Source organism: Rhinopithecus roxellana, chromosome 12 (assembly GCF_007565055.1).
Source record: "Rhinopithecus roxellana isolate Shanxi Qingling chromosome 12, ASM756505v1, whole genome shotgun sequence".
In the NCBI taxonomy this organism is placed as follows: Eukaryota; Metazoa; Chordata; class Mammalia; order Primates; family Cercopithecidae; genus Rhinopithecus; species Rhinopithecus roxellana.
In genome coordinates this window covers 131,180,117-131,190,697 of record NC_044560.1, presented here as the reverse complement: position 1 = coordinate 131,190,697, position 10,581 = coordinate 131,180,117, and the positions used below count along the sequence as shown (strand labels likewise).

Genomic DNA, 10,581 nt, shown 5'->3' with positions numbered 1-10,581 from the left:
CTGATGCAGATATCAGAACCCGCCAGTGTCATCCCTGTGTCCACTGCTGATGCCAGTCTCAGCACCCACCTCCTGCTAAGCCTGGCCCACACTTGAATCCCAAGGTGATCTAGGCCAGAAAATGAAGGGGGATGAGGAGAGAGTTCATATCCCAGCTCCCTCTTGACCTCACTCAAGAGGATTTATGGAGTCTAGATCTGCTCGTCTTCAAAATGAGGATGATGATGAACCAACCTCATTGTTACAAAGATTCGACCAGGTCGTACACACCTAGACTTGATCTTCCCATATACGACCGTGCTCACCAAAAGGTAACTGTCCTGTTTACTAAGGAAGAATTTCCCTGAGGGAAGGACAGGAGGCTACTCATCCCTTCTCCACTCCCACCCACCCCAGGATCTGCCTCTGTGCCTAACACTGGAGTTTACCCCAATCTCTTCTGCGACTGTTCCCTCTGCCGGCTAATATAGTAGCCCCTGACAAAGCAGGAATTGCTCTTAAACGAGACTTAACTCACCCTCAAATATGATCTTCTCTTCCCAAACACTCCCTTTCCACTGGCAGGAAAACCAAATCCACAAAGTGAAACTAAGGAAGCAGAGCAGGAGAGACGGGAGTTCAGGGCCACTCACGCATGTCTCCGCCCACTGTCGGTTTTCTGTCCTCTGTAGACCCTTATATAAAATGAGAAACATAAATAACAATAATAATATTCATAGGGATGATACAATCAATCTAGTGGGTTTCCCTAAGGTTCTGGGTTGGAAACCAGTGGAGGTCTTTGCAAATTCCAAGCCTTGGGACATGAGATTTTTCCGCCAATTGGAGGTTGTTATTACTATTTCTTCAGACCTGGCCAATCCCTCTGCCAACTGATAACTCGAGGTACTCTCCTCCAGGTGTGGGGAAAGTTCCACTGAAATATGGCTCTGGTCTTCCACCCCTTTCCCAACAAGAGATGTGCAGTGGGGGTTCTATGGCACCCATCCTGGCCTCACTCTGAGGTTCCAGTGAGGATTCTGGGCATCAAGAGGCAGCCCTGGGCCAAAGCAAAATCAAGTCAGCCCCTGGGCCCAGTGCTGGGCTGCTGGGCTCTCTGGGAGGACCTACTGGGCTTGCCACACACTCCTCTTCCCAGAAACTCTACACCCGCAGCCCAGGGTCTTCCTAGCCCCAAGACTCTCAAGTCCATATGCCTGGAATCCCCCCTCCTGAGACCCTTAACCCTCCATTCTTCACAACAGAAGACCCCCAAATGCACAGCCACATTTCCATCTCACCCTAATAAAACCCAGACTTTTGGGTTCCTCTCCCCTGGAACCTCCAAATCCACAACTTTGAGGTGCATTCTCACTCTCAAACCCAGAATCCAAAGTCCGGATGCTCCCCTATGCAAATATTCCAAACTCCTCAGTTCTACTGTTTATCTGTTGCCCCCTCCTAAATCCACAGCCCTGGGACACCCTTCCCGAAGTACCGCGGATTTAGTCTGGAGCTCCCCATCCCTGTTCAGCTTACCTGGGGTCCCCCTCCTCCTCCCTTGCTGGCTGCATCCCAAGCTAGGCGGGATTCAGGTGTAGATTGGGGGTGTAGTTGGGAGGTGAAATGAGGTGGTTATATAATCAACAGAACTCCGCCCCTCTTTATCAGGCAGCATAAAGGCAAAATACCCCAGCTGTCACCATCTATCATCCCACTGCCACCATGCTGGCCTCAGGGCTGCTCCTGGTGGCCTTGCTGGCCTGCCTGACTGTGATGGTCTTGATGTCTGTCTGGCAGCAGAGGAAGAGCAGGGGGAAGCTGCCTCCGGGACCCACCCCATTGCCCTTCATTGGAAACTACCTGCAGCTGAACACAGAGCAGATGTACAACTCCCTCATGAAGGTGTCCCGAGGCAGGGAGATGGGTGGCACGGGGTGGGAGCTGCCAAGTTGGCTGGGGCTTTGTGGCAGGGGGTTGACCACTGTGGACCAGAGTCTTAGGAAAGAAGAATTTTGGAGGTTCAGCATCAGGGTCCTAGCCAGGAAAGCAGGATCTTAGGATGTCCAGCTCCCTGACTGTGAGAACCTGACTGGGCGAAACATCCCAGTACATGAAATCTCAGTGCTGGGTCCATTCAGAGTGGGGGCTGCTCCCTCTAACCACTCCCACCCACCTCCATCAGATCAGTGAGCGCTATGGCCCTGTGTTCACCATTCACCTGGGGCCCCGGCGGGTCGTGGTGCTGTGCGGACATGATGCCGTCAGGGAGGCTCTCCTGGACCAGGCTGAGGAGTTCAGCGGACGAGGCGAGCAGGCCACCTTCGACTGGCTCTTCAAAGGCTATGGTGAGGGGGTGCCCAAGAGGGGGAATGTGGCCAGGCGGACGCGATGGTCTCAGTGTCCCCAGGCTTCTCCCTGACTCTCCTGCCCACTGGAGGCTATGACAGAGCCCCCTGTCTGGTCTTCTCTACCCTTCTCCCTTCATTGTGGCCTCTCCCTGTGTGTCCCTCACCTGTCTCCAGCGTCCCTGTCCTGATTCCTCCCTGCCTCTCTCGGCCCCTTGCTCTCTCTCTTCCTTCTGCCTCACTGGAGCCACCTATTTCCCCTCTCTGTCCATCTCTGAGGACATCCTGGGTTTCTGTTTTCCAACCCTGGTCCTCTGTCTTCATTTGTCTTTTTGTTGCTCTCTGCTTCTGTGCTTCTCCGTGTTTCTCCTCTCTCCGCTTCCCTCTCCCACTTCTTCCTCTGTCTTAGGATTTCACCTTATTCCTACTTCCACATCTCCAGCCTCAACCTACTGGTAACAGTCTGTCCTCCTTCTTGATCCTCTCTGTTTCTGTCTCCTTATTTTTCTCTCTTCTCCAGCTCAGCTTAAGAATCTTTCACCATTTTTATTTCCTCCTCCCAGATTTCCCCATGTCTCACTTCCCCTCCCTCCATCCTCTTCCTCCATCTCTCTCTTTCTCTCCCCACTTCCTTCCCTTCCTCCATGGAGTGTCGGTGTATCCCTCTGTTTCTCTGTACATCTGTCTGTCTGGCCTTTCTGCTTCTCTTCTGATTATCTTATTTTTTCTACCTGATCTCTCTCTCTCTCTCTCTCTCTCTCTCTCTCTCTCTCTCTCTCTCTCTCTCTCTCTCTCTCTCTCGTTTCTCTGACTGAGTTTGCAGCTCTCTTGGGCACTCGCGCTGAATCCATCTCTCTCCCACGCCACTCCCTCTCTGCTCCACCCCTGGGAAGCCCCTTGGAGCTGGTCTGCTCCTGCCCTGGACGCCGCCTGACCTCTCTCCACCTCCACGTTCACCTCCCCAGGTGTGGCGTTCAGCAACGGGGAGCGCGCCAAGCAGCTCCGGCGCTTCTCCATCGCCACCCTGCGGGACTTCGGCGTGGGTAAGCGCGGCATCGAGGAGCGCATCCAGGAGGAGGCGGGCTTCCTCATCGAGGCCCTCCGGGGCACGCGCGGTGAGCAGGGTACTCCGAGTGCTGGGCAGGAGCAGAAAACGCCCAGGGCGGGGACCTGCGCGCTCTTTCTGCCTGGGGATGGGGACTAGGTGGGGAAAGGCGCCCCCATTTCCAACCCTGGAGCCTGGCGCTGGGAATTTGGCTCAACTGGGCCCTGCCTATTGGAATTCTGACTCTCCTCAGACCTCTGAGTTGACTCTCTCCCCAACCCTCTTCTCCCGCCACATCCGCAGGCGCCAATATCGATCCCACCTTCTTCCTGAGCCGCACCGTCTCCAATGTCATCAGCTCCATTGTCTTTGGGGACCGCTTTGACTATGAGGACAAAGAGTTCCTGTCACTGCTGCGCATGATGCTGGGAAGCTTCCAGTTCACGGCAACCTCCACGGGGCAGGTAACCGGCTGCAGCCCGGCCCGTGACGCCCCTACCACAACCTGCCAACTGCTCCCCTACCTGGAGACAGGTGCCCAAACTCCCACCCCTCCAGACAGTGTCCCCTCAAAATCAGCCCCCAGTATTGGACAACTGGACGGTTGCACCAGAACCCAGGATGGGTGCCCAATACCCAGTCTCCAAGGACACCTGGATAGCCCAACAGATGCTCCCCAAAACAGAGCCTGCTGGCAGGATGCAAGCTCTCAGCACAGCTCTCTCACCTGGGCACGTGTTCCCATCCCCAATTTACAGTAATTTGTAACAAGTGCTCCCTACCCTGTTCTTCTGAATACTTTAACACCTGGACAAGTGACTGCCTCAACCCGCCTCCTGCATACTTGAACACCTGGTGCTGCAAAATCCAGCCCATCATAATCATTTCACATCTACACAAATGTCCCAAATTAGCCCACTGGAATATCTGGCCAAGCGCCCTCTACTTCACCCACTTAAATACCTGAAAACATGGACAGCTGCCCTAACCAACACCCTAAACACATAAATATCTGGACAGATTATTCCCCAGACACCCAAATAAGTGTTCCCCAAAACTTTCCTATCACACACCTTACAGAGGAGCTCCCAATGCATCCCACTTGGCTAGGTAAACACCTGAACAGGTATCCCCTCCACTTCAACATCTTCACCAGCCCCGCTTTAATACCTGAACACCTGAACAAAAGCCCCCAGTTCAGACCCAAAAATTATCTGGGTAGTTGTCTCCAACCAAGCCCACTTGAATGCCTAAATACCTAGACAGGTGACACTCCCCTCATACCAGCCACACCTGAGTAGCTAAACACCTAGTCAGGTGTCTTCCAATTCAACTTCACGTGAATATCTGAACACCTAGATGTGTGCTCCAATCCAGCCTCATTTGCATACCTGAAACTTGGATATATGCCTCAGTTCTTCTCACCGGAACTACTAGACCGTGGCCCTGGCACCTAACCCACGTGAAAACTTAGATATAAGTTCCCATCCAACCCCACTGAAATACCTAAACACCTGGACAGATGCCTTTAACTCAGTTCCTTCCTTGCTATGAAACAAGTCCCATTCCCATCAGCTCCTGCCCCCTGACAACTGTCCTTCCCTTCCCATCCTCTCTCTGCAACCCCAGCTCTATGAGATGTTCTCTTCACTGATGAAACACCTGCCAGGACCACAGCAACAGGCCTTTAAGGAGCTGCAAGGGCTGGAGGACTTCATAGCCAAGAAGGTGGAGCACAACAGGCACACGCTGGATCCCAATTCCCCACGGGACTTCATCGACTCCTTTCTCATCCGCATGCAGGAGGTACACCCCAGCAGCCAATGTGGGGAGGTGCAAAGCCAGGCAGAGGGAAATCAGGCTGGGAGTGGGGCGGGCAGACAACACAGGCCCATTCAAAAAGCCCTCGTCATAATAATCCTCACAATTGGCCAGGCGCAGTGGCTCATGCCTGTAATCCCAGCACTTTGGGAGGCCAAGGCGGATGGATCACCTGAGGTCAGGAGTTCGAGACCAGCCTGGCCAACATGGTGAAACCCCATCTCTACTAAAAATACAAAAATGAGCTAGTCATGGTGGTGTGCGCATGTAATCCCAGCTACTCAGGAGGCTGAGACAGGAGGATGGCTTGAACGCGAGAGGCAGAGGTTGCAGTGAGCCGAGATCATGCCACTCCACTCCAGACTGAGTGACAGAGCAAGACTCTCAGGAAAAAAAAAATCCTCACAATCCCAACTATATCAACCATCGCTGTTCCATCCACTGAGCCCTCACCCACAGGCAAGACTTGCGCATGTGAATTAGAATAGCAAGCACTTCTGCAGCACTACCATGTGCCAGGCACTGCGTTAAGTGCTTTAAGATAGTCCCCCATTGAACACTCACAACAGCTCTTGAAGGAAGTTCAATCATGGCCCCAATTGTGCAAATGAGGAGACTGAGGCCCAGAGAGTTTAAGTATCTTAACTGAGGTCACAAAGCGAGGAAGCCTGGGTTCCCTAAGCTCAAAGGCTGGTGTCTCTGAGCCTAAAGCTGGTGCTTTTACCCACCGTGCCCTGTAACCATTCACGCCCTGGTTATCAGACACACCTCTGTAGACAGGTGACCTGGCTTTACATTACAGGGTCCCCACCTCCATCTGGACATCAGTCTCCCATGTGGGAAGGCTTTAGGGAGTCTGAAGCTCAGGGAGAAAGGATCAAGGGAGGAGATGCCTCCACAGTTAAGTTTCAAGATTGTTTTAGGGAAGAAATAGGATGCTGTTGCCTAAAATTCTGTGCTTGTATCTCAGAAAAACTCTTTTTTTCTGACTCTTCATCTTGCCATCTCTGTACTACTTTCTCTTCGTCTCTCCTCATCCTTCTCTTTCTAAATATTCCTACCATTAAAAAAGTAACAGACTGGGCAACATGGCAAAACCCTGTCTGTACAAAAAATACAAAGAGTGGCTGGGTATGGTGGTGCATGCCTGTGGTCCCAGCTACTCAGGAGGTTGAGGTGGGAGGATAGCTTGAGCCCAGGGTGGGCAGAGTTTGCAAAGAGCCAAGATCATGGCACTGCAGTCCAGCCTGTGTGACAGAATAAGATCCTGTCGCAAAAAAATTATTATTTTTTTAAAAACAAGTGAGCCTGTATGGTCATGTGCATGTGCAGTTCCAGCTACTCAGGAGGCTGAGGCTGGAGGATCCTTGAGCCCAGGAGTTCGAGTACACCCTGCACAACTTAGCACGACCAAGTCTGTATAAGAAAAAAAAAAAAAACTGACAGCTAAGTTGATAATTAAAGGACAGATGGTCAGCAAGGTAAAGAAGGTGAGAAGGAAGAGCATTTTGGCCAAAGCCAGCAGCCAGGGCAAGGGCTGGAACATGGAGCGAGTCTGGCAGATCTAGGGTCCCTCTTTCCACCTTTGGTCTGGACCAAAGGGAGGAAAATCCAAGGAAAAAGCCCTAGAAGGGCCCAAGAGCATGGGAAGTGAGCTTGGTCTAAAGCCCCCTCTCCCTGCAGGAGGAGAAGAACCCCAACACGGAGTTCCACTTGAAGAACCTGGTGCTGACCTCGCTGAACCTCTTCTTTGCGGGCACCGAGACCGTCAGCACCACCCTGCGCTACGGCTTCCTGCTGCTCATGAAGCACCCAGAGGTGGAGGGTAAGACTGGAGGGGGAGGGAAGTGGAGGGCCCCAGACCCTCAAAACTCCCTGACCCTGGTGCAGTGTCCCCACCTGTCCCAGATCCCAGGACCCTGAGTCGTGCCTTGCTGTCCAGAGACAGGGCAATATTCAGCTGATAGGAATCAGCTGAGTCTCACTGGCTATTAAAATACTGAAAATGTCTGCAGTGATTGTTCAGTCACTCCTGTCCCAAGCCCACTGAGTGCCCCATTACCCGCTCCTCCGGATCATCCCCTAAGTTCCTCCCTGTGCCTCCACTGTGATTCTGGTACGACCTGGTAAACAGGATCCTGCTCCAACAATGCGAATGACTGATGTCTGCTATGAATGATCTACCTCTGTCATACATGGAGCCATGTCATCCACCCCGTTTTACCTATTCAGACTATCATCCCTGCTGTGAGACCCCTAGATACCTAAACACATTCCCCCTCTTCCCCCAGCCAAGGTCCACGAGGAGATTGACAGAGTGATCGGCAAGAACCGGCAGCCCAAGTTTGAGGACCGGGTCAAGATGCCCTACATGGAGGCAGTAATCCACGAAATCCAAAGATTTGGAGATGTGATCCCCATGGGTTTGGCCCACAGGGTCAACAAGGACACCAAGTTTCGGAATTTCTTCCTCCCTAAGGTACTGTCCCCCCACCCCCCAGACTACATGGACTTCCAGCCTCTGTCTGTTTCCCCAGCATCCCACCCCCATTAGAAGCTTTCTAGACCCTGTCCCACTCCCTGAATCAGTCAAAAAAGACTTCCCCCACCACCACATCCGTTCCACCTTCTCACTTAGAGACTCCTGAGTCCTGCATCTCCCCAGACTCTTTGTGTCAGGAGAATCAACCCCATGTTCCCAAATTTCCTGTCTTAAGAAACAGGAGCCCCCTTTCCATGAGGCCTTTTGCCTTAGGGACACAAATCTCAGGTCCCCCAAACACCCTGCCTAGCAGGACATGGACCCCATGTCTCCCAAACTTCCTGTTTCAGAGACATGAACCTTCTATCCCCCAAAATTTCTTCCTCAGAGGACCCCAACTCCTCCATGCCTGCCATTTCCGCTTACGTGGGACACCCTAGTTCTCCCTCCAGCCCCTGTGTACTTTCACCAATCCCCCAACCTTCCTCATCACACACACCTTCCTCCTCCCTCCCAGGGCACCGAAGTGTTCCCTATGCTGGGCTCTGTGCTGAAAGACCCCAGGTTCTACTCCAACCCCCAGGACTTCAATCCCCAGCACTTCCTGGATGAGAAGGGGCAGTTTAAGAAGAGTGATGCTTTTGTGCCCTTTTCCATCGGTAAGAGACCACTATTTGCTGCCAGGCCACTGCTCACACCAGCAGGCGCCTCCCTCACCCAGCTCCCCTCTCTGCGGTGTACCCTGGTATTTCTCCAGCTTGGAAGTTCCTGTTAGAATCTACCTTTGAGCCACCAGCTGATACTCCCTTAAGTACCAAGAACCCAATACCTGCGCCCAGGCAAAAGGGAAGGAAACATTTTTCCCCCATAGATTTATTTGTCTAGGGTCACACAGCAGATTCTTCAGATCCCTGAAAGGAGATAATGGCACAGCACAGCAGTCATATTTGCAAGTGTGTCTGGTAGGTAGGGCATCTAAACCTCGCATTGCTACACCTGGCATGGATCACCCCATCTCTGATGGATGCGTGACATTATGCCTTTTTCAAAACCCGTAGAACTGTACAACACAGAGTAAACCCTAATGTAAACTATGAACTTTGGTTAGTAATAATATATCAATATTGGTTCACCATTGTTACATCTCTTATAGAAGGAAACTGAGACTCAGGGAGGATCACAGTGTCCTCTGAAAGTCTCTCAGGCCATGATATTCCACCTCTCCTCCCTGGGAGAGCCGCAGCTGGAGGTCGGTAGTGGGGCGAGGCTGCACTGAGAGTGGGCTTCACCTCCACCCCTCCCGCCTCTCCTCCTCAGGAAAGCGGAACTGTTTCGGAGAAGGCCTGGCCAGAATGGAGCTCTTTCTCTTCCTCACCACCATCATGCAGAACTTTCGCTTCAAGTCCCCCCAGTCGCCCAAGGACATCGATGTGTCCCCCAAACACGTGGGCTTTGCCACGATCCCACGAAACTACACCATGAGCTTCCTGCCCCGCTGAGCCATGGCTGTGCTGGTGCACGGCTGATGGGCGGGGCCCGGGAAAGGGCGGGAGCATGGGCGGGGTTAAGAATGGGGGCAGGATGGGGGAAAGGAAGGGGCGACGTGGTTAGAGGGAAAAGAAGAAACAGAAGGGGCTCCGTTGACTTTGATGATGTCCTTCAGAGCTGGGATGAGAGGAAGGGAAACCTTACAGTATGCTATGAAGAGTAGTAATATTAGCAGCTCTTATTTCCTGAACAAGTACCTCCATGTCAGCTTTGTTCAAAAAGCGTTGCACGCTCACCTCACTTAATTGCCACAAACCTCTGCGAAGGGGAACAGCACTCATGCCCATTTTACATGTGACGAAACTGAGGCTCAGAAAGTTGTCTCTATCTCATGTCTCACAAAACGTAAGTGCCCAGAAAATCTGTGAACACAGGTCTGTGTCCATATCTCTCTGGACAGATTCTTAAAAAGCACCCATTCCTCAAATAAAACAGCTTAGTACAGCATCACACGGCCTGAACATCCCTGTCCTGAGGGTTTTTCCGGAGACCTGAAGGGCGGCTGTCCTTCCTTCACTGCACACTTGCCCACACTCTCACCTACTCAGCACGCTTTGAATACCAGGGTGCAGTCTGAGTTCACTACCAGGTAGGGCCACTGTCGCCCATCCAGAGTCAGTCCAGGGACACAAAGACATGAATGGACATGCAGAGTCAGTCCATTGACAATTATTTTGCAGAGCAGAAGTTTTTAATTTTAATGACATTCTGTCATTGTATCTCTTAAAGAAGTTGAAGTTGAAGGAGAGAACCACTTTCGGAGAATGCCTGGACAACTCTGGATCAGGACAACCATATGCATGTGTGTGATCATGTGCAGGTGTGCATGTGAGCATATGACTGCATATTCTCCTCCGTGTGTGTGTGAAACACATTCCACTATGGGTTTCTGAAGGTTGGGCTCTCCTGATGGATCTGGGGTCGCTATAATACCCAGCTAAGAGTTTCACAATCACCTCCCCACTCTCAAAGAAGTTAGTGTATGTCCCCCTTAGAAGCTCCCTTACAGCATTCGCAAAAATTAACTCCAAGTTTATTGTAGACCTAAATGAAAAGTGAATATCTGTAAAACTTCTAGAAGATAACACAGGAGAAAATCTAGATGACCTTAAGTTTGGTGATGACTTGTTAGATACAACACCAAAAGAACAATTCTTGAAAGAAGCAATTGATAAGTTCTGTGTCATTAAAATTAAAAAATTTCTGTTCTGCAAAAGAATTGTCAAGAGAATGACAATACAAGCTATAGACTGGGAGAACATATTTGCAGGGAACATACCTGATAAAGGACTTACATTCAAAATACACAAAGAACTGTTAAAACTCAACAATAGAAAACAACCCAATTAAAGAATGGG

At 51.4% G+C, this 10,581-nt stretch overlaps 1 protein-coding gene across 1 annotated transcript; it reads left to right on the top strand.

Annotated features, from left to right (window-relative positions):
• The first annotated feature begins 1,679 nt into the window (after positions 1-1,679).
• LOC104676180 (cytochrome P450 2A13) lies at positions 1,680-9,413 on the top strand. Its single transcript, XM_030913665.1, has 9 exons — positions 1,680-1,884; positions 2,165-2,327; positions 3,293-3,442; positions 3,676-3,836; positions 5,002-5,178; positions 6,877-7,018; positions 7,485-7,672; positions 8,193-8,334; positions 8,993-9,413. The coding sequence occupies exons 1-9, from the start codon at positions 1,705-1,707 to the stop codon at positions 9,172-9,174; spliced, it is 1,485 nt and encodes a 494-aa protein (XP_030769525.1). The 5' UTR covers positions 1,680-1,704; the 3' UTR covers positions 9,175-9,413.
• Positions 9,414-10,581: the final 1,168 nt, after the last annotated feature.

Excerpts from the sequence above, each read along its gene's own strand:
- LOC104676180 (XM_030913665.1), top strand. The coding sequence starts at position 1,705 with ATGCTGGCCTCAGGGCTGCTCCTGGTGGCCTTGCTGGCCTGCCTGACT. Across the intron at positions 1,885-2,164 it reads TGTACAACTCCCTCATGAAG|ATCAGTGAGCGCTATGGCCC; the intron begins GTGTCCCGAGGC and ends CACCTCCATCAG. Across the intron at positions 3,837-5,001 it reads CGGCAACCTCCACGGGGCAG|CTCTATGAGATGTTCTCTTC; the intron begins GTAACCGGCTGC and ends CTGCAACCCCAG.